The sequence below is a fragment of the Vombatus ursinus genome, unplaced genomic scaffold, assembly GCF_900497805.2.
Source record: "Vombatus ursinus unplaced genomic scaffold, bare-nosed wombat genome assembly UNPS02015255.1, whole genome shotgun sequence".
NCBI classification, from domain to species: domain Eukaryota; kingdom Metazoa; phylum Chordata; class Mammalia; order Diprotodontia; family Vombatidae; genus Vombatus; species Vombatus ursinus.
Genome location: NW_020955033.1, coordinates 23,246,185 through 23,270,574, shown reverse-complemented (window position 1 = coordinate 23,270,574; position 24,390 = coordinate 23,246,185). Strand labels below are relative to the sequence as shown.

At 38.3% G+C, this 24,390-nt stretch overlaps 1 protein-coding gene across 1 annotated transcript in view; it reads left to right on the top strand.

Moving 5' to 3' along the window:
• Positions 1-24,390, top strand: part of LOC114031802 (laminin subunit alpha-3-like) — a 325,671-nt gene that overhangs the window by 68,778 nt on the left and 232,503 nt on the right. Inside the window, exons 3-8 of the mRNA XM_027846940.1 lie at positions 9,472-9,589; positions 10,448-10,566; positions 10,737-10,907; positions 14,739-14,830; positions 17,872-17,987; positions 22,921-23,039. Of these exons, the coding sequence (XP_027702741.1) occupies positions 9,472-9,589; positions 10,448-10,566; positions 10,737-10,907; positions 14,739-14,830; positions 17,872-17,987; positions 22,921-23,039 (735 nt within the window). The remainder of the gene's footprint in view (positions 1-9,471; positions 9,590-10,447; positions 10,567-10,736; positions 10,908-14,738; positions 14,831-17,871; positions 17,988-22,920; positions 23,040-24,390) is intronic.

The window sequence follows — 24,390 nt, the reverse complement described above, 5'->3', positions numbered from 1 at the left end:
ATAGTTTAAGTGGTATTTTTGTCTCAAAGATAAATATACTGACTCAATTTTCGGCATTATAAATTATTTCCTGAAAATGTCAACCCAATTGCAGCTTTAGACAAAAGGCCAAAATCCCCACTTTTTCAGAAAAAGTATTGTCAGCACCATGGCCAGGGGTAATGGTAAAACTGGGACCAGTGAGCTAGGTCAGCCATAAAGCAAAAAGAAGAATTCTGAGCTGCTTGTTGATAGACTTGTCTTGACACCATTATGAAGTTGATGGGGATATGTGGAGCTGGGCAGGGGTAGGGGTGAGTGGGGGAGGAAGTAAAGAAAAGAAGGAAGTTAACAACTAGTACCTGATAGACTGGTCAGTATTGTGGAGCCTGATGGGAGGTTTCGTTGCTAATGGAGAACTTATCAAACTCAGGTTAAGCCTTTAGGGTTCAGGAAGGGTATGGCTACATCATTTGGGATACTGGTTGACTTCCCTAATGTAGCTGTTTCTCTGTGTAATTTTTCTGGTATGAGCTTCGAGAAGGTGGCCAGGGTGCCTGTTTCTGGGTCTGTGCTTCCCTTTTCCCTGGCCATCTTCTGTGCCATAGCTACATCTGGTACTTCCCATTACTAAGGATTAGCCTTATGTTACAGATGAATCTGTGGTGTAAGGCCTTCTTAATATACCCTAGTCCACATCTCTGACGTGGCAACTGTTTAAGACTCTGACCTTGAAGCATGTTTGAAGACCTGAAATAACAAATATTGAGAATAAAAACAACAAAAAAATCATCTTAATTTTATATCAACCTCTGATTACATACCCAGGATATTATGTACATTTATGGTCTCTGCATCTCAAGAAAGGTATACTTTGTATCAAAAATTTCTAGAGAAGGGTATCAAAAGGAGCTTAAGATGATGGGACATCTTCTCAGTGAAGGTAGATTATAATAATTAGTCTAGGAAAGTTTAATACTAAAAGGTACAATCTATTAAATTACAGAAGGTATATATATCAAGTGTGTACTGGTTCACCAAATCTCAGAATACTAAGAATCAGTATTGTTCATTCCTTAGGATCTGTAGGGCTTGTTTTAAGGTAAAACATCATTGCTGCCAAAAAGTTTATTTAACATTTTAAATGTTCTAAATGAATAAAAAGTAGAGAGTAAATATATTCTAAACAGCAAAAATATAAATGTTTTAGATGGGCTTAAATAACTTCATTGATAACAGATCCATAAAAGATTATCAGAGGGAATGAAGGGAATTTTATCTTCACTTTATTATTATGCAGTTGAACTGCCATGTTTTGTGCTTTGTGCATAATGGACACTTTGCATATGTTTGTTGAGCTAAACAGGATATATATTCTCCTTTTGGGTCCAGGAAACTTCAATTTGACTTTAGTATGTCAATTGCTTTATAGTCTTATTATGTGTTCTCAATATCTGACTCGTACAAGGCAATTACAAAGTATGGAGGGGGTGGGGAGAGGAAGGCCACGTACCAGGAAGGAGAGGCCTTTACTTAGAAAGCATCTGAGTGTCTAGAAAGAGTCTTCAGAGGCTCCAGAGACAGTGGAGTGATAGTAGATGATCATAAGTAGTAGTTAATGCAAAATTTAATCAGGAGATTGAATGTCATTGAATTTTTATGGGCTTCAGGAAGTTCTAAATGAGCACTGCATCTGGTTGTCAAGAATAAAATGTGGTTGTTCATTACATTAGAATCTATTCTTAGGCACCTTTGGAATAAAGAATGAAGTAAGCAAGGACCAACGACCCTAGAGCTACACTCTTAATTTCTCCTCCCCACACAAAATTGAAAAGCCATTAGTCCAAAAATGATACTTGGTTGAGATTTACCTATCATCTGCTTTTTAAAAAAATAGACTTTATATTTGCCAGTTGCATTGAAAAATCTCATTGACACTTTACCCTACAGAGAAATGGAATCTCCGTCCTTTTAGGGGGTCAACGTAGGAAACCTAACTTTGGATCAGATTGTAGGTTAGGGAGTTGTAGTCTTTGGTCTATCATATCTGCATGAGGTAGGTTTCAGTCATCTTGTCCCCTTCGTTGCTATCATGGAGACTCATAAGGGATAGGCTGCTTTCTCAGTACCTCTGACATAGACCTGTAATGTCCTGGGTAACACGTTTTAAAAAGGGTTGGTCATCAACTGGTGAGAACATATGTAAAGGAGGATGTCCAGAGCAGTGAGAGGTCTAGAAACCTAGAGGAATGTCTAGAAACCTTGTGAGAAATTGTTGAAATACTGAAGAATTTTTAGTTTGGAGAATAAAGGAAAGGAGAAAGAAGAATCATCACTTTTCATGTCTTTGAAGGGCAGCCATCTGGAGGAGGGATCTGGCTTATTCTGTGTGACTAAGGGCAAAACCAGGGAGATATTACAAGAGAGGCAGATGTTTTGGCTCAATGTAAGGAAGAATTTTCTAACATCTACAGCTGTGTAATGATAAAATGGGCTTCTCTCAAAGTAGTGAACATGAGAAAGGTTCAGGGTTCAGCTAGATGACTACCTTAGAAGGATGCTAAAGAAGGGATTTCTGCAAGGAACAGAAGGAGTGTGCTGGAATCATAGTTGGATACGGTACTGGCTCCCAAAAGCTAATTGTTAAATTTCCAGAGTGAGCATTTAAACTTCAGAAACTGTCAAATGTTACAAATTAGAGCTTGATTTATTGTCTTGTTGACAATAGGCTTAGATTTAAGTGACGGAGAAAATATTAATACCGATTATACTTAAAAGCATGTCTCATATATATACATATTACATATGTGTGTATATATACATATTACAAACATATAAATATATTTTTAGATAGTCAGTTGTTAAGCATGTATCAGCACAGCCTTGACTCTCTGACTTTGTTGATTCCTTGCAAATGGAGTCCATGGGTCTGCGATTCTATGGTTCTTTGCCTTCTTGGGGCTGGTGCTTCTGGGAATTGGTATAGAAGAAAGAGGCCCTATGTGAGTATTTCTTAGACTCTTTTTCTCATTAGACCTAACGCAAACAAGCTTTTCCTACATTGATGAAGATGATGTAGGAGATCAGGGTTTTCCATATAAGATAAACATAAATCAGAGGGAAGAAATGCACTTGATGAGCTCTTGGCAAATGCTGTTTTTGGATCAGGATGAAAGGAATAATCCCTGGAGCCATCAGAGCTACATTTTCACCATCAACTGTGAATATTTTTTATGAAGTCCATTGTTATTGCTGAATAATTTTCTCAAATAAAATTTCCAAAATGGGATTTAATTTCATAATTTTCCATTATCTTTATCTCTTGGTCTTTTAATTCATATGATATTAGTAACACGGATAAGTGTCTGAAATGAGTACTAATAACTAACTGAAAGCAAAAGCAGGTGATGATTTAATTTTGAATTTCTATTTGCTGTCACAACACTTATGTGAATAATGTATATGAATATGGGGGTGCTAACTTAATTGAATTGATAGAAAATGGGCCCTGATTTAGTGAAGTAGTTTAGGTCTCCAATTGTATAACTATAAAGTATTTCTTTAATGGTCGCTTCTAATGCTCAAAATGCTTTCACGAAAATGATTGAGTGTAATGTAATGAAAGAAAGAATGCAAAATTGGGCATTAAGAGAATGAGTTTTCACCTATCTCCAGTTATATATTATGCTACACTCAACAGACCTTGCACAGCATTAATATTAATAGGTGGTAGAGAGGAGGGGGCAGTGGGTTGGGAGGCTGCAGAGAAATGAGAGTTGGCAGGAGGATGGCCAGCTGGCAGGCTTAGAGATGAGGTGGGGCAGAAAAAAATTCTCTGTCTCTGTTTCTGTCTGCCTCTGCCCCTGCCTCTGTCTCTGTCTCTTTCAGAGACAGATTTTGAGTTTGTTTTTTTTTAATTTTCATTTTTTAAAAATCACAATCCAGTTATATTTATTGTAGGATTCTATTTTGGAAGAATGGTAGGAAAAAGACATGAATGCTATCCACCGGCTACTTTTCTACTGATCTTAGCTATATTCTGAAGTCTTTCGAAGTCAACATGGCCACATATACCACTTCTTTATGGTTACTTTTAATTTTGTTTAAAATACTACTATTTAAAAGACTATATTGTATCACCAGTTTCAACTGGTGGAGTACTACTGAAAAATTCAAAAGTTTTTTTGATATCTTCCAAGCAATTGTAAAGTTCACTTCTTCTAAATCAATCTCTCCCTCCCCCAATCTGCTACCACAAATAAAAATTGCGTGTTTTTCATTTTTTCTATATACATAGTGACTCATAGCATGGTCATTTTTACTTTTTTTTAAGGGCTTTCACACCTACTTTGTAGTATTTTGAAATGTAATTTGAAGTATTTTGAATGGCCAAACACTCACAGAATATTGAAGTTGGAAGGGATTCTTAGTCACCATTCATTGCATTTCAACCCATACCTGAAAAGAATCCCTACTATAACATACCTGGCAAATGGTTATTGATGGTGCCACTGCTTGAGGACCTCTAAGGGGGAGGAGCCCCTCAACTCTTGGGGCAGCCCATTCTATAGCTGATAAAATTGCAAACAGCTTAGCAATAAAGAGTCTTTAAAAACGCATGTAATTTTCACTAGTATTGATTCTGGATTAGCAGGTTACATGTCCTGTCAGTAGCAATCTCTATATTACATAATTTTGTTTAACTGAGCCAGCTAGATAGCATACTGGCTAAAGTGATAGATTTGGAGTCAGGAAGACTTGAGTTTGAATCTTCTCTCAGAGGCTTACTAGCTGTGTGACCCTGGGCAAGTCACTTACCCTAACTAAGCCTCAGTTTCCTCACCTGTCAAATGAGGACAATAATGACACCTATATCACAGTTTTGTTATGAAGATCAAATGGGGAGACATATCTAAAGTGCCTTGTAAACCTTAAAGCTCTACAAAAATGCTGGCTATTATAAACTGTTGTTTGTTTTTTTAAAATTATTGGTTGGTCCTGAGGAAGGAGCGCTTATTTAAAAAAGATTGATGTGTTAAAACAAAATGTATAAAAATATTTCTTTAAAAACACATATTACTTAAAATAGTCAAGAAAGAGATGGGTAGAACAAAATTTATATGTATCGGTAGATACAAAAATGTCTGAGCTAAGGGAAGGGAAGGATGTTGTAAGGATATTAATATATGTGAACCCACTTTGACAGCGCTTGCCAAGTGTTCCAGGAACATTTTGAATGTACTTACTCATAAGATAATTGAGAATCATAGAAAATAATACTTTGAAAACTGAAAATATAAATAACAATGTACATGGTAATGAGAGTACATGGGGATAGCAACCACATATATAGGAATTCAAATTGTATCACATAAGCTGTAGCGATGTCTGCCAATATTTAGGGCATATTATTTGAGCACATGAATACGGATTTCTTACAACTACAAAACCAAGCACATAAAACTTAAGTGAAATGACAGCATTCTTTATGTGGCACTTCCTTGCCTGGGAGGTGCTGAAAGATTAGTTGGTAGGTTCTGTGGCATTATTAAATGAGACCTTTTTGGCAGGCTCACATAACAAATGGGGAGACATACAGTGGCACGTTTCCACCTGCTCTGGACTTGGGTTTCTCATGGGTGTGCTATTTTAAAGATGCCACATATCATTTCTGAATGTGGTGACAAGTTGAAGGCTTGTGAAGAGAAAGATCTCTCTTTCCTAAGTATGGCTTTCTTATTTGGATTGCTAGTAACAGAAACCTGCAAACGTGGCTCAATCTATGGGATCCAGAAGCATTGAAGCCTCTTCTAAAACTCTCTGCTGTGGAATTATAATATAACTGAGAAGAGTGGCTTTTGGGACACATTCCATCTTATTTCTTCTAGGACAGGGATTCTTAACCTGAGATCCATGAACTTCTTTTAAAAAATTGTTAACTGTATTTTAATGTAATTTGTTTCCTTTGTAACCTTACATATTTTGTTTTATGCATTTAAAAAGATTATTATGAGGGGACAGTTTCAGAGAAACCTGGGAAGACTTGTATGAACTCACGCAGAGTGAAGTGAGCAGCACCAGAAGAACAACTTATACACTAACAATAATGTGGTGAAGAGCTACAACTTTGAAAGATTTGGGAGCTCTGATCAACCCAATGACCAACTAAAATTCTAAAGGATGCAGGTTGAAACATGAAACCCACCTCATGATAGAGAGTTGATGGGCCCAGACTGCAGATTGGGATGTATTTTTTCTTATACACAGTCAAGCAGAAATTAACAGGCACCTAGGTGGCACAGTAGGTAGAGTGCTGGACCTGGAGTCAGGTAGATTCCTTTTTATGAGTTCAAATATGGCCTCAGACACTTCCTAGCTATGTGACCCTGGGCAAGTCACTTAGCCCTGTTTGCCTCAGTTTCCTCATCTGTAAAATGAGCTGGAGAAGAAAATGGCAAACCACTCCTATATTTTTGTGAGAAAAAAAAACAAAACTTCAAATGGGGCCACAAAGAGTCAGACATGACTGAAAATGACTCAACAACAACAATGCAGGAATTTGTTTTGCTTGACTATACATATCTGTCACAAGGGGTTTATTTTTCTTGTTTTCTCAATGGGGAAGACAAAGTTGAAGAAGTGGGAAAAAGAAGGTGGACCTTTAAAAACAAATTAATTTAAAAAAATTATTCTGACTAGTCTACAGGCTTCATCAGACTGTCCAAGGAAGCCATGTCACCAGAAGAAAAAAAAAAGAAAAGGTTAAGAACCCCAGGGCTAGGAGGATACAAGGATGTGTATGCTTCATCCCTTGTAAGTCTGTTTTTCACCCACATAGTAAGTGCGATTCCCTCTATCTACCTTACCGCATCGCCAGTCATCTTGACTTTTGCATTACCACTGGACTTCAATGACTCTGGAAGAGAGAGTGGGGCTGATGACTTTGTACAACTCTGCCTCACTTAAATACAATTCATGTAAGAATCAAGACATCACCTGCGATGTCACTGGTCCTCTTCAAAAATGAAGGACAAACAACACTTTCTCAGACCATTTCCCATGCTCTGATTTCTGTCCTTTCCAACTTCAACCCAGTTTTTAGATGCTTCAGCTTTCCACTGTCCCCTGACCTATCTCCTATATCTATTGATTTATCAATCAAGATATATCCATCTCTATAGATAGATTGATATCTATAGGTAGAGATAGATAAATCTCTATCTATATATCATAAATACAAATATGTACAAAGTAGTTAAATACAAGGTTGTTTGGGAGAGAAAGCACTAGCAGTTGGAGGGAGCAGGAAAGCTTTCATGCAGAAGATGGTGCTTAAGGTATATCTTGAAGAGAGGGACTGTTTGAGACTAAGGTGAGGAAGGAGTCCATTTCAGACGTGCAATAGCCAAAGCAAAGACACGGAGATGGGAGTTGGAGTGTTACATGTGAATAACAGAGAGAAAGCCAATTTAGCTGGGTCAGGGAGTGTCCAATGAGGCTGGAAAGATAGGTTGGGACTGAACTGTCTAGGGCTTTAAACATTAATCAGAGGGGTGTCTATTTTACATCAGCAGATGACCTAGGGTCAGCTCAAACTCAACATGTCCAAAATAGACCTTCTTTTCCCCTAAAACTTGGTCTTTTAAACTTTCTTATTTTTATTGAGACCATCACCATCTTTTCAATAAATTAGGTTTGCATCCTTGAAGATGTCCTCCATTCCTCTCTCTCCGTCACCCTTCATATCTAATCATTTGCCTAGTTTCGTCAATTCTTTTGCCATTGTCTCCTTACTCCACTCACATAATCACTTTCCTAGTTCAAGTGCTCATTACTCCTCATCTAGACTATTACCATAGACTCTAATTGTTCTCCCTGCCTTAAGTCTCTTGCCTCTCCAATGTATTGACCTCATAGCTGACAAAGTGATCTGACACTTCTGAATAAACTCTAGTGGCACTCCATCACCCCTAGGATGAATAATAATAGCTAATGTTTATACAGCACTCTACGATTTGCTGCATTATGTACATATACAATCTCATTTGATAACCTAGTGAGTTAGGTGCTATTACTATCTCCCTTTTACAGACAAGGAAATGAAAGCTAAGAAAGATTAAGTGACTTACTCAACATCACAAGTATGTGTCTAAGGCAGAATTTGAACTCAGGTCTTCCTGATTCTAAGTTCAATACTCTATTCATTATGCCACCTATTTGCTTCAAATACAAACTCTTCTGCTTGTCACTTAAAGCCCATCCCAACTTGGCTCCAACTTGCCTTTCTAGATTTATTTTACATTACTCTCCTTCATGCAGTCTATGGTCTAGCCATATTGGCCTTATTTTTGTTCCACACACATGACATTACTGCTCCTACCATTATGCTTTTACACAGGTTATATCTTATGCTCTGAGTACAGTCCTTTGTAGCTAATTTGGATATTTATAATAGTCAAAATGACTTATTCGCTCAAAGTTGTTCTTAAAACAATATTGCTGTTACTGTATACAACATTCTTTCTCTCTTTCTTTCTTCTTCATTCCTCCCTGTTCTCTCCCCTCCCTTTTTTTGTCTTTCCCCTCTTCCTCTCTACCTGCTTTCTTCCTTCCCTCTTTCCCTCCTACTCTTCATTCCCCCCTCCCCTTCTCTCTTTCTTCTCTCTCCCATTCTGTCTCCATATAAAATAAGTGTACATGTATAGTCTGTAGCAGATTGCATGCCATCTTGGGGAGGGGTGAGTGGAGGGAGAGGGGAAATTTAGAACTCTAAATGTTATAAAAGCGAATGTTGAAACTGCAAAATAAATTAATAAATGAAGAGAAAAAATAAAATAAAATACATGTACACACATGTATGTATACATGTGTATGTTCCATATTTTCACTGAGGGAAACCTTCCTAACAAAAGCTATCCCAAAGTGGAGTGGGCTGCCTCTGTATGCCGTGCTTTCTCCCTCACCAGGAATTTTCAAACAAAGCCCAGATGACCACTTCTTGGGATGTGCTGTGCTGGGGGTCCTATTCAAAGAAAAGGCAGCAATTTTGCAATGTTTAGAGAGCTGGCCTTGGAGTCAGGAACACATGGGTTAAGTCCTGCCTTTGAAATCTCCTGGCTGTGTGATCCTGTGAAATTCACTTCAACTTCTGGGGTCTCTGGTCACACTGCAAGACTGTGAGTTGTAGAATGGTTACTGATCTACACTGTTGGGGTGAGTTTTCTCACGCCATTGAGATCACAGTTCTAGTCTCCCAAACAAATTCTTATTCCGAGAGAAGATGATCTCTAGAATCCCTTCCAACTCTGAGGTTCTGTGATTCTGTGATTGAGTCCCTGACTTTGAAGGATAAATTAGGTGCTTGCTAACAGGAACTTACTGCCTCACTGTTTTTTTCTTAGTTCATGCTATGAATAAACTCACATAATCTACCACTTCAGCCTCTACTACTTGTGGTTGCATGAATTTCTTTATCTTTTTTGTCTTTGACAGCTTTTCCATGTGGCCTACGTGCTCATCAAATTTGCTAATTCTCCTCGTCCTGATCTCTGGGTCTTGGAAAGATCAGTAGACTCTGGAAGAACTTACTTGCCTTGGCAATTTTTTGCCCGTAAGTAATATACACAAATGTGGGTGCTCTGAGGCTTGCAAAACACTGTTCTCTCAGCTCTCATCATACCCACTCTCATCATGGCAGACTACAAGTATTTGCAAGAGATCATCAGAATATATTCTTTGAAATTTTAATCTCTAGATAGAGTTAGTGAGGCACTAATAACTTTTGCTCTTTTGAACTACAACTCCTAAGGTACGATGTCTGGCACAAAATAGATGCTTAATAAATTTTTATTGGATTTGTGTATATGCAAGAGTTCAGTCTTAAGGTACCACCACATGGAAAAGTGGAAGGTCGGAATGTCTCTCATGATGAAATCCCTGTTCATTTCTCTTAGGTAGGTAGTTATGTGTCCTCCAGTAGAACAGTCTCTTTCTTTTACTCAATAGTGAGAAAGGCTGACTGCTATGTGAATGAGTATTGTCTCATGGACCACCTAGCTTGTATCCATCATACAGGCAGATTTTCTGAGGATGCCTCTAAACCATATAAAATATTGACATTGGAAGGACATTGCCTATGAAGTGAATCATAGGGATGGGTTCTCCACAATAGATTATTTATGGGTCAATTTGCCTGCTGAGGACTTAAGTCGCATTACTCCAAATATTGCTGTTGAAAGTCAAGGGACTTAGAATGATATGAAAGGTGGCATCTTGAAATGCAAATGAATGTTACACATAGATGTGTATGTAGCCCCTTAAAACTATAATGTGTCAGTCTGTCCATTGATTTTTTCCCAGCTCTTAGTTTTTCATCTCTTTATATCAAATTAATATAGAGCTGAGACTTTTCTGTGGGCATTTACCATTAAAAAATTTATATTTCAATGTGAAAATGCTTCTTTGTCAGACTCTAAAGTAGATTGTTGGGAACAGTTTGGGATGGAAGCCAACACACCTATCACTGAAGACAATGATGTTGTCTGCACCACTGAATATTCTCGGATTGTACCACTGGAAAATGGAGAGGTAAGTGTGACTAGGGAGGCTGTAAGGAACGACATTCCAAAGTGGACAAAATTTAGGGCAGGTGTGCTGTTTTGACACAAACAAAAAGCAATCAAGGTCACCTATTTGGAACACAGGGGTTAGCGAACTTTCCTAAAGTTTGATGGAAAAAATCTTTTATGGTTTACTAGGTTGTGGTTTCTTTAGTAAATGGTCGTCCAGGAGCAAAAAATTTTACATTCTCTCCTACTCTGAGAGAGTTTACGAAGGCAACCAACATCCGCTTGCGTTTTCTTCGGACTAATACCCTTCTTGGACACCTGATCTCTAAAGCCCAGCGAGATCCGACAGTCACTAGAAGGGTGAGTAATTTCAAGAGTTCCTGTTGGTTTTTTTTTTATTTGGGTTACTAAATTAAGTTAATTTAATTAGTTTTAGAGCAGTGGTTCTCCAAGTGTGGCCCATGGGGGTCTGTGAGGTCAAAACCATTTTCATAATGATTGTTCTTGTTTAGTCATTTTCAGTCATGTCTGACTTTTCATGAATAATACTAAGATATTATTTACCTATTAAAATACGTCTCCCTTTTCCAACTACATAACTGTGTGAGGCTGGATTTTCTTCATCAGCTTCAACTGGAATAATATACCACAACAGATTGAATACATGAATATGATACATGAATATGAGAATGAAACCATCTTCTATTAAGCCAGACATTATAGAGATTTGCAAAAATATGTAAAAGAATGCCAATATTCATTTTTTTTATAAAAATGTTATGTTAACATGTAATTGGCTTTTTGTTTGGCAGATATCAACAGATATGACCCACATAAACACAAATTCTTTGCGTGTGTGTGTGTTCTGCAGTAATTTTTAAGAGAATAAAACCAAAAAGGCTGCTAGTTTGGGAAATCAATAATGCTGGTGGTAAAGGAGATGGTCTTGTTTGAATTACCAGGTCTGAATTGGAGTTGGTTAATTTCTTTTGTTGCTCTTTATAATCTATTTACCTTTGTAAAGCGACTTATAATTTTCAAAGAACTTGAACATGTACTTCCTCATCTGATGCTTCTAATAACTCAGTGAAGCTGGTAAGGCAAGTATCATCTCAGAGATAACGTGACAAATGATAAAAGGTTTGCTTTGCCCTCTGAGCATGTGCTGTTTTCAGACATCAAGAGAACACTATTACCTCATGTTCCTTTCACTTCATTCCTGATAGGGGAGAGGTCTCTCCAGTGTAACCATGATGGTTGAAGTGTTTTTGTGATCACAAGGCATGGGAACATTTCTCCTGTGAGTTATACACATATGAGGGTTTGGGGAAGTAGGATAGGGAGAAAGAAAAGAAATTTTTCTATATTTTTCTAATTTTCCTATAGCCTGGGAAACTTTCCAAAGGGGCATTGAGGAATGGAATAAGCATTTACTCAGTGTCTACTATGTGCGAGGTGAGGCAGCTAGGTGGTGCAGTGGATAGAGTGCCGGGTCTGAAGTCAGGAAGACTCATCTCCCTGAGTTCAAATCAGATTTCAGACCCTTACTAACTGTGTGACCCGGGGCAAGTCATTTAACCCTGTTTGCCTCAGTTTCCTCGTCTGAGTTAGAGAAGGAAATGGCAAACCACTGCAGTATCTTTGCCAAGAAAACTCCAAATGAGCTTACCGAGAGTTGGACGTGACTGAAACAACGAAATGTGCAAAGCACTGTATTGAGCACATTATAATTATTATTTCATTTGATGATGGAGGGAGGGCTAGGGATCCTATGGGTGTGTGGGTGGCCTGTCTACTACTATTAATGCCGGGTTGTACCCTGAGGAATCCTATAAGAGTGGGCAGGGACCAGGTTGGATCATAACTTGTGTACACTATGGGGTGGGGGAGTAGACTAGGCTTCCTGATTAAATAGAAGTTGGAATGAGTTTTTATTGCTCTTGGTCATTTGGATCTAAGCCACGATTCTGGCCTTGCTGATTTTATTAAATTGAATATCTTCTGCAGCCGCTTGAGTTTGAACATGGCCCTTTGCTTATGATTTTTTTTTTGCATTGATTAGCTTTTCACCGTTTGTTCAGTTGTTTTTCAGTTACATCCAATTATTTGTGAGCCCATTTGGGGTTTTCTTGGCAAAAATGTTAGAGTGGTTTGCCATTTCCTTCTCCAGCTCATTTTAAAGATGAGGAAACTGAGGCCAACAGGGTTAAGTGACTTACCCAGGGTCACACAGCTAGTAAGTGTCTGAGGCCAAATTTGAACTCAGGAAGATGAGTCTTCCTGACTCCAGGCCTGGCATTCTATCATCTGTGCCACCTGGTTGCCCTTTCTACCAATAGTAGAAATGTGAAGTCATGACCTCTCACAATCTCTCAGGTTCCTATAGTGGGGAATAAAATGGAAATTATCCTTCAATAGAGGTTGTGCGTGTTACAGGAATAAAGAGCTAGTCCTCACTGCTTCTGGAGAGGTTGGCCTTTCCTAGTGGCAAATGAGAAATCTCTGCAGCTGTCAAAATCAAAGCCTGAGCGTTGACATATAAAAGAAAGTACTGTTAATACTGGGTAATTCTGGGGAAAAGGCTGTAAGTCATGGTTTCATCAGGAAGCTCTGACAGTTTTTAGCCAGGAAAACAAAGTCATGTTATTAAATGATTAGAAGTCTTTAGCATGATTATTAAAAAAAGATTAAATAAACAATCCTCTTTTCTAAATCAAAGACTGCTGCTGATAAGATTGTTCTCACTGGCCTATTTGAGGCTATACCTGCTCCAACTTTATTGCCATAATAATTTGGAATAACTGAGAGAGGGCCATCTTTTTTTTTTTTTTTTTTTTTGGGTGAGGCAATTGGAGTTAAGTGACTTGCCCAGCGTCACACAGCTAGTGAGTGTTATGTGTCTGAAGCACAGATTTGAACTTAGGTCCTCCTGAATCTAGGGCCAATGCTCTATCCACTGTGCCACCTAGCTGCCCTGAGAGGGCCATCTTTTGATATTAAGTGGGCAGCCCCAGCGTATGAGCAATACATGTGTGCTTTACTTTAAGCAATTCAGTTTATGAAAATCCTGGTGTAATAATAGCTCAAGATTATACTCTATCTTTTGCAAAACACTTTCCTCACAACAACTCAGTGAGGTAAGTAGAGGTAGAATTATCATACCCATTTTGTAAATGAAGAAAGTGATGCTCAGAGAAAGCACTGTGGTGTGGCAGAAAGAATACTAGATTTGGTCAGAGGTCTTGGGTTCAAAACCTGTCTCAGATTCTCACTAGCTGGGTAACCCTGGCAAGTTGCTTAACCTCTCTCAGCCTCAGTTTTCCCATCTGTAAAATGGGGATAACGATAGCACCTGCAACACAGGATGTTTAAGAGGATCAAATAAGATACTGTATGTAAAGCACTATTTAACCTGTGTAAATCTTAGCTATTATTATAGCTAAGGGGTCAGGTCCTCATCTATAAAATGAGGGGATTGGACTAGTTAGTTCCCTACCAGATCTAAATTGTCTGATCCCTATGAAGTGACTTATAAGCAAAAGGATAGTAGAGCGTCAGAGCTATGATTTTAAAGCAGATAAATTAGACAAATTAGGAAATGATTAATTGCTTTACCAAAGGTTTCACAGTAGGATTTTTTTAAAATAGTAAGCAAGTCTCCCCAGAGACTTGGGGCAGCTGTGTGGCTCAATGGATGGAGCTTTGGGCACGGAATCAGAAAGATTCATCTTCATGAGTTCAAATCCAGCCTCAGACATTACTAGCTGTGTGATCCTGGGCAAGTCACTTAACCCTGTTTGCCTCAGTTCCTCATCTGGAAAATGAGCTGGAGAAGGAAACGACAATGTCTTCACCAAGAAAACCCCAAATGGGGCCATCAAGGCTTGGACACGAGTGAAAACAACTCAACAACAAAAGATTCCCCATCTTCTACCCTCTACATTTAAAATGCAATATGATTTACAAGTAAATAAAAAGCCTCACATAAAACTTTTCAGGAACTGAACTGGTGCATAAAGCAAGGGCCACTTCTAATATAACCACTGTTTATAGTGGTGAGATTGTTAAGGAAAAGGGGAAAAAACAGGAGGAGGGAATGTCCAAAGTGGGCTGAGCATTGGGGAATGGGGGCGGAGAGGGAGGTTGTAGATGTATACTCAAACCTGTACGGTCGTCTCTGCTCTCTTTTAGTATTATTACAGCATAAAGGACATCAGCATTGGTGGACGATGTGTCTGCAATGGCCATGCAGAAGTGTGTAGGGCCAAAGGTCCTGAAAACCTGTAAGTCCATTGTACATGGTGGCATTTTCTCCTCCCTCTAAAGCAGGGATTCTTAACTTGTTGGTCATAGACTTAAAAATGTGAATAACTATGTCAATATAATAGGATCAAATGAGGTATTTGTTAAGCACTTAGCACAGTGTATGGCACATAGTAGGAGCTTAATAAGTATTTAATTCCATTCTTTTTATCATCTGCATTTAATTTTATGAATTTAAAATATTCTTCTGTAAAGCAATCCGCAGGTTTCATCAGATAGCCAAAGGGGTCCATGGCGCAAAGAAGGTTAGGAAACCCTGCTCCAAAACAAGCCAGATGTGCCAGGGCTGGCTATTTCAAAGGCTCAATGTATTTTTCTCATTATGCAAATAGTTCCAAGCAGTGAAATAAAGTGGATTATTTTTAAACTACTTTCGTAGCCATAACATGACAGAGCAATAGAAGCCAGTGTTTTTAAAGCTTCTGTGTTGTTAATGTGCTCTTGTAGCAGAGAGAAGAGTTTTTATTTAAGGAGAAAAAATGGATTGGACATTAGATATGCAAATCATTTTTTCCCTTAACATTCCATTTCATCTTTCAAAAGTACATAATTTCTTAGGCAGCTAGGTGTTGCAGTGGATAGAGCGCTGGCCCTGGAGTCAGGAGGACCTGAGCTCAAATTTGACCATAGACACATAACACTCACTAATTGCGTGACTCTGGGCAAGTCACTTAATCCCAGTTGCCTCACAAAGAAAAGGAAAAAAAGTACATTATTTCTAAAGAGTATATGATTTCTAAACAGAATTATTTTTAGTAATAAAATAACTGGTCTACATTTATACATATAAGGTAAATCTCATATATTTTGGAGTTCTAGACATGCATTTGCATCTGTGTGGAAATTCCTATCACCAGTGCAGACCAGGAGCTTGTCATCTTAGAGAAATCAGAAAACACTGAGTAATTTATTTACATTTTTACAGCAAGTGTAAACCACATGCAGGATCGAACCCTGGTTTTACTAACTCCAAGGGTAGTCTGTTACCACTACCTTGTACTCTTGTATATAGGTGGGGTAAATAGCTACCTACTTAAATAATGGAAATTGATGGGAATGAAGAAGCACCTTTAATAAAAAAAAAAATCTCCCCTACCAGCTTGAAATTCTCAGCACTCCTGGGATCTATATCTTGCCACTGGACCCAGATGGCGCTGGAGAAGAAAGTGAGGCTGGTGACTTTGCACAGCCATGCCCCACTTAAGTCCAATTCACTCGCACGTCATGGTGTCACCTCCCTGATGTGAAGGAAGGACAAACAACAATCCTCAACCTTCTCAAGGGTTAAATCATTGTTTTCGCTAATCTATTTATCTCATAAATCCCTTGCTATTTATGATTTCCATTAATGTTTATGTTCTTTCTTATTCTGAATATCAAAGAACAGAAATACAGCCAAATCCACCTCTAATAAATAGGGTTTATTAATAGCAGACAAACCACTCACTCATGAAAAAGGATACGAGACATATGTTTCAGTCTCACTGCCACCTGTGAGTCCTGTGAGTTTTGGTTCTGGGAAATGAATCTATATATGTAACAGGAAATTGACTCTGTCCAGAACTAAAGACCAAGTTGGAGGGCCCCAAAGTGAGCAGGCCCTGTAGGGTTTATATTGAGGGAGCCAAAGGCAGCTAGAACCCTTTATAAATACACCAGTATAGGAATTTTAGAATCTAGGGGCACTGAAGTACACCAATCCTGAGTACAATCAGTAGAAACAAAGGGATTGATAGAATTCCTTTGGTATCAGGGGCTGTACTTATAGTGAGAAAATTGAGATCCTGAGGGATTGTGGCTTCTCCTAAGTCACATAGGTAGGAAGCGTTCAAGGTAGTCTTTGAATGCTGACCGTCTAACTCCACTGCACCATACTGTTTAGGGCGCATCTATTAAAAGATTTCTTAAAACAGCAAACATTGGGGGCAGCTAGATGGTGCAGTGGATAGAGCACAGGCCTTGGAGTCAGGAGGACCTGAGTTCAGATCTGGCCTTAGGCACTTGACACTTACTAGCTGTGTGATCCTGGGCTAGTCACTTAACTCCATTGCCTAGCAAAAAATAACAACAAACATTGAGCATGTGACACTGCTGGACATAGTATTGAATATTCACTCAATAAATATTAAGCCCATTTTTCAATTAAGCATAAAAGATTTTGGTAAATATTTTTTACTAATGAGATGAAGGCAATTTTAGGACACTGAAAACGTTGTAAGAACATAGAGCATCTAGGAAAAAGTTCTTCATCTTTTTGTGTCATTCACCCTATGGCAGTCTGATGAAGCCTTTGGACCCCTTCTCAGGAAAGTGTATTTCAATGCACAGAGTAAAATACATAGGATTACAAAGGAAGCCAAGGATATTGAAATGTAATTATCAAAATATTTAGGAAACAAGTTCACACACAGCAAATTAAGAACCCCTGGACTGGGAAGAATCCTGCAAATGTTAGAAATTTCCAGATCATGGTTCCCATCTTCTTCTGAGGTTATCAAGTGAATATATTTTCTCCTTTATCCCACTGAGTGACCCATTTCAGAAGCATATGTGTTATACAAAACAAGGTATAACTGAACACTAATAAATTTTGTGATGGCTAAATTGGTGGACTAAAAATGATGCCAAGAAAGATGGAGGGCAAGAGAAAAATTAGAGTATTGCTTATTTGCCTCTTTAAGATAATAAGATAACTCAGACTTTTGCTCTTAATTAAGTTACTGAATGTTTGTTAGCATGGTCCCTGGGAGCAACATCTCAGTACTGAAAATAACTGTTTTCCTGGCTTTCTGCAAAACTGAGTACAAGATATGAATTAAGGACATAAAAACCCTACTTGCCTTTCTTACATAAATTTGTGAAAAGATATTGTGAAAATGCCTTAGAAACATTAGCATTTGTTTGCCATGTTCATTTTTATTTGTAAATTAACATGCAGGAAGTAGTTTCCTTTTCTTGAATGTTTTCCAAAGAGTGAGACTGATTTCCTCCCAACACCCAGGTTTCAGTGTGAATGCCAGCACAATACCTGTGGGGAGAGTTGTGGCCACTGCTGTGCAGGATACAACCAGAAGCAGTGGCAGCCAGCAACAGCTGAGAGGACCAATGAATGTGAAGGTAAGTGGGAAGAAAGAGCTAATAGAAGTATCTTTTTCTGTTGTTGTTTTTTTTCATTTTATTTTTTGGCTAATCAGTATTTATTTTATCTCCCTCCTAAACATGCCAGAACTTAGACAAGCAAGGGAGCATTTTTACCCTTCTAAGTAGTCACCTTGGGAGACAATTCACTTATTTTAATGATGCTATTAGAGTTCTGAACATTTTGGGATCTCCTTTTGGAAATGCCTTCAGAACTTGAAGTGGTTGTTAAATGAATGAATAAACGATTTGTTTCAATGATGGCAAATCTTTGCCCTTCGAGAGTGTATTTAATTTTTAGGAGATACATCAATCACAATCAAATCTGTTAAATGAGGTGGGTGTTCAATCTAGGTAATTCCAGTTCTGGTTAAAAACCAAAACAAAGAAAGATGTGAGCTTAAAGTAACAAAATTGATTTCCTTTTGTGGCTTCTAATCTCTCTCAGAGGGCAGTTCCACAAGAGAAATTCCCAGCATTTTGATCAATTCATTCCAATGAAGCAGCATTTATTAAGCATTTGTTATATGCTGGGCATCACGCCAAGCACTGGGATAAAAAGATAACAACGAAGCAGTCTCTGTCCTCACATTTTACTGGATCAGCATCTCTAGACTGAGAATATAACCTCCCAAAGTGGTTCCTTCGAAGGACATCTATCTATCTATCTATCTATCTATCTATCGATCTATCTATCTATCTATCTATCTAATATCTATCTCTATTTCATCTATATCTCTATCTCCATCTCATTCATATCTATCAATTTATCTCATCTCTATCAATCTCTATCATCTATAACTACCTCTATTTCATCTATATTTCTATCTCATCTCTATCTCATCTATATCCATCTCTATCTCATCTGTATCTATCTCTATTTCATCTATATCTATCAATCTATCTCTCATTTATATCCATTTCTATCTCATCTGCATCTATCTATCTCTATCTCATCTATATCTATCAATCTATCTATCTGTAGGTTTGTCTATCTCAAATAGATGTCCTTCATATATACATACATACATACATATATATATATACATATATTCCAATATGTCTATGAAATTATAAGATGTTATCAAAAGGACTTGGAGCTGGAAGGGACCAATAGAAGTCATTTAGTCCAAACAACCCTCATAATTTATAGATGAGGAAAATGAGGACTAGGGAGGTTGAAACTACGCAGGGAATAACTAGAATGCTTCCCCACCAAGAGTCCCACCTGGATGGCATCCCTTCTATTCTCTGATGAAGCTTTGGAGACTGACTCTGGGCAAATTACTAAACTTCTTTCAGCCTCAATTTCCTCTTCTATACAATGAGAATTAATAATGGCACCTACCCTCCCAGTGTTGTTATGAGTTTCCAATTAGATAATATATGTGAAGTACTCTGCAAGCCTTAAATTACTATAGAAATGTTAGCTATTATTTGAGAATGGGAGGTGGTGGTGATCAGTAGGGGCCGGTCCTGTTATGACTTGCAGGTTGTAGTTTCATATATTCTGAATAATGACTAATCCATCAAAGCCCAATAATTTTGCAATTTGATTAGTGCCCCAAATCTAGAACACCAGTGAAAGGCATTTTCATAATCATGGTAGCTATGCATTAATCCAGCATGTGTGAAAAATCAAGGAAGTTTTCAGTGTAATTTTTTTAAGCTGTCAGTATGGTAGAAAATTGCATGTAACCTATGGAAACTAGACATGTTAGGGCTTATTTATCAAGTACCCTCTGAATTCCTTTTGAATTATGTTGTTTAAAAGTAAACATCCTCCTTAAGAAATAACTGACATGGTAAATATAGATGACTTAAAGTTGGTTTTCATGGTGCCAAAAATGAAACAAAAATCAACAAGCTTTTTTATGCTTTAAAAAATGGTACATCCTAATGTGTAATAGCTGGCTGCTTTTGTTTGCTTCCTTGAGTTCATTAGATAATTGTATTAAAATATATACACACATGTATTACCAGGGAAAATTGGATAATTTGATCCAAGTAACAATTACAAATTTCCATTAGTGGATACAAGTTTTCTTGGTGAAAATAAATAAATGAATAAATAAATCCAGGGGCAGCTAGGTGCTGCAGTGGATAGAGCATGGGCCTTGGAGTCAGGAGGACCTGAGTTCAAATCTGGCCTCAGAAACATAACACTTACTAGATGCATGAGTCTGGACAAGTCACTTAACCTCAATTGCCTCACCAAAAAAAGAAAAAAAAATCCAGAAAAAAGGCTTTTCCCTCTTGAAATTTTTCATTTTGATGAAATTTTGTTTATCTGAGACACGTTTATAAAGCATCAACCATATACCAGACACCATTCTAAGTATTGAGAATCTTTAGATCAATATGACACATGCCTTGCCCTCTGCGAGAATGGGGATGGGAGCAGGGGAAAGATAAGTACATGGATAACTAGGAGATTAGGAAGGGTGGCAGAAAGTAGAGGTAAAGTCCATTGAGAAATCTGAGGAGGGAGGTATGTCACTTGCAGGAGAGGTTTCAAAAGGGTTATGACCATCTGAATTGAGTCTTAGAGCCCCAAGAGGTTGACAGCTTTCAGAGATGGGAGGTAAAAGAGAGCCTGTACTTCTGGGGCTTCAAGATCACCAGACGCCCCCCAGTTCTGGGATCCAGAAGCACCAGAGGTCTGTACTGGTGGAGACTCAGAAACCAAAGATGCTGGAATAGTTGGATCATGGGAGCCTCACTACCAGAGGCTGGAAGCTGAGGTGTAGGGCATTTGGATATTTACAATCCTCCTTCATCTTAGTATGAGAATAAAGAGCAGGCTCCCAATGTGAGGATTTTGATGTTTTGTTTTTTTCCCCCACAACATCAACATTCTGGTTTATTAATTTCATTTACATTCCCTGTAGTAATGCTGGAAAATCGATCACTAGGGATTTATTGACCTAAGCAACCTCCTCCATCTCCCTGCTTGCTTTAACCTTTTGTCCCCTAAAATCATGAGAAAGAAGGGACTGATGCTGCCCTCCAATTTTCTTATACCTTACACTCAATCATGCATTCTTCAGCCTGGTGACATTGACCTCCTTATTGTTCTTTGAACAAGACACTCCATCTGCTGACTCTGGGAATTTTCACTAATTGTTCCCCAAGCCTAGAATGCTTTCCCTTTGCATCTCCACCTCCTGGCTCCCCTGACTTCCTTCAAGTCCCAGCTAAAATCCCACCTTCTACAAGGAAACCTTTCCCCATCCTTCCTAATTCTGGTGCCTCCATCTGTCAATGATTTCCAATTTATCCTGTATGTAGCTTGATTGTTTGTAATTATTTGAATGTTGTCTCCCATGTTAGACTGTGAGTTGCTCAAGAACAGGAGCCGTCTTGATATTGTTTTTTGTATCCCAATGTTATTAAAACAAATAGCAGGTGCTTAATCTTTATTGATGGACCTGAACCTCTGTGGACTAGAGGATGTGAGTGTCTTTCATCTAGCTTTCTCCCTTTCCTATGGCTGGCAGACTTCTATCTCTACCTCCCCTAATCCCTATAATTCAGTGCTGTTGCCTGCCAGGGCGAAATAACCCTTTCCTTTGTGTCCACTTCCCCCTCAGCCATCACAGTCCACCTTAGCCATAATCCTCCTTATCCCTATCCTTATCTACCTTCCTTCTCCATTGTGCCCTTTGGAACTCCAGTGCTGTTGTGAACAAACTTCCCTTCATCCTAGACCTCTTCCTGTGATAGGCATTCATGGAAACACCTTCTGGTATCCTCTGGAAGATACTATTTCTTGGGTCTCCCTTCTCCAATACAGGCTAACCTTTCTTTCATGCCCTTTAACTCATTGGGCCAGGAGGAGAAGTAGGCATACTCTTCTTCTTAATACTTGGTAACCTCTTTCCTCCTTTGAAGTACACTCCCCATCTATGTCACCCTGTTCAGATCTTTCCATAGTCATCTATTTGCCTCCATGTCATTCTCTTTTCTTCCTCATACTGAAGGACTTCAGTATCCTTTTGGCCTCCCAATTTATCAGTCTCCTCAATTCCTGTGATCTACATCTTTACTCCACTATGGCCATGCATGGAGTTGGTCATACCTTAATTTTCATCATTACTCAAAACTGCCCTACCTACCTCCAAGAACTGTAAATCTGAAATCCCTCTTTTTGATCATAGCCTTCTCTACTTTCATCTCTCCCTCTTCTTCAGTCATCCTAAGCCTGTATTTATTTTTCCTTACCTTGACCTCCAATCCCTCTCTACTCCACCAGTTTTCCCAGTCCATCACCCTTGCCCTGGCCTTACTCTAGTGGAAAGAATTCTGGAATTGGAGTCTGGAAAGACCAAGCTCGAATCCTAACATTGACACTTTCTAATTCTGTGGTCTTGGACAAATTATTTAATGTCTGAGCCTCAATCTTCCTATCCATAAAATAGGGATTACAATACGGTAATACTTACCTCCCAAGGTTGTTATTAGTCTCAAATGGGATGATGTAAAGTGCTTAGTAAACTTCCATTAGAAAAGAAAAGAAGATAAGATGGATGTGGATAATAGGAGGGTTACAGTAGTGGAGAAGCCGACTCCTTGGAGCTTATCTGTTATGGCCTCCTTCTTTGTAATGTTGGAGGTGAGATCATGTGCTGAAAGAGACTTTTTAAAAGCCCTGCTTATGCTTTGATTGCAGACTTTAATTTAAAAAAGGGAGCAGGAAACAAAACTTCCCCTTATCATCAAATTAAAAAAACTATGCTCTTCTCATGGTTTTAAATTGGCTTAAGAATGAAATTTCTTAGACTTTCCCATTGTTCCCTGATATCATAGAATAAGTTTTATTGGAAGCCACTGAAATAACTATTATTTTCAGGAAATTACTAAGGGCCTGCCTCCAATGGTGGAGCATTAATTTAGTGTGTTTTTTCCTTAGCTTGCAACTGCCATGGTCATGCCATGGACTGTTACTATGATCCTGATGTTGAGAGGCTTAATGGAAGTTTGAACATCCATGGTGTTTATGAAGGTGGAGGAGTCTGCATTAATTGTCAGGTAAGAGGTTATTTAAGTCACAGTTGTTTTTAATGGACTTTTAAAGGAGGTAAACACCATTAACATTTACTCATAGAGTATCCTATGAGAAGTGAGCAGCATCTAGAAAAAAGATAATTCTAGCTTTCATATTGAGAGTTGCTAATAGTTGTCTTTTAAATTTCCTAAGAAAGGTAAGATATACCCTGGCAAATGAATTATTTACAATTGGACAGTTCCCTGCTTTTTGTGTGTGTGTATAGAGATCTTTGCTACTTATCTGCCTCTTAGATGTGCAAAATCAGACTGAGGAATGTCCCAGGCCATATTTGCCACCATATTCATGTACTCCTGATAACAGGGCAGCTACTTGGTGCAGTAGATAAAGCCCTGGACTTGGAGGCAGGAAATCCTGAGTTCAAATTTTTGTTTTTGTTCCAGTCCTGTCTCTTTGTGACCCCATTTGGGGTTTTCTTGGAAAAGATACTGGAGGGGTTCGTCATTTCCTTTTCCAGCTCATTTTATAGATGAGGAAACTGAGGCAAACAGGGCTAAGTAACTTGCCCAGGGTCACACAGCTAGTGTCTGAGGCCAGATTTAAGCTCACGAAGATGAATCTTCCTGACTGCAGGGTCAGCACTCTATTCCCTGTGCCACCTAGCTGTCCACTTCAAATTTGGCCTTAGACATTTATTAGCTATATAACCAGGGCAAGTCACTTAACATCTGTCTGCCTCAGTTTCCTTATCTCTTAAACAGAGATAATAACACCTATCTCCTAGGGTTGTTGTATTGAATAAAATAATATCTGTAAAGCACCTAGCACAATGTCTGGAACATAGTAGGCACTTAATATTTGTTAAAATCAAAAATTTTTAAATGAACAGATCACAATGTGAAAGGTCTTTACTGAGGTTGCCACAGGGCTTTTTTTGGAGGGTCATGTTTAGAATTTTCTGTATGACTTAGAAGAAGACTTACAGGATCTCTCAAGGACACAGAGCTGACTTGGGAACAATAGGATCCAAAAATATCTCAACAAGCTAGAATAATAGAAGTGAATCTTTTAAGATGAAATTTAATAGGGATAAGTGTAAAGTCCTTTGCATGCACAAGTAATGGATGGAGGAGATAGACATTAACAGCTCAAAGGCTTAGAACCTTCAGTAAGCTTGACATGAGATACTAGTGAGTCACAGCTGCTAAAAACAAAACAAAAAATCTTAATAGAATCTTAGTCTTTATTAACAAAAATGTAATATCCAAATGAATGGAGATAGCCATCTACAGGACTCTTCACCAGTAAGACTATCATGTTGGTTTCTTGGTGCTCCATTTTAAGAGGGGCATTTAGAAACCAGGATGGGTCCAT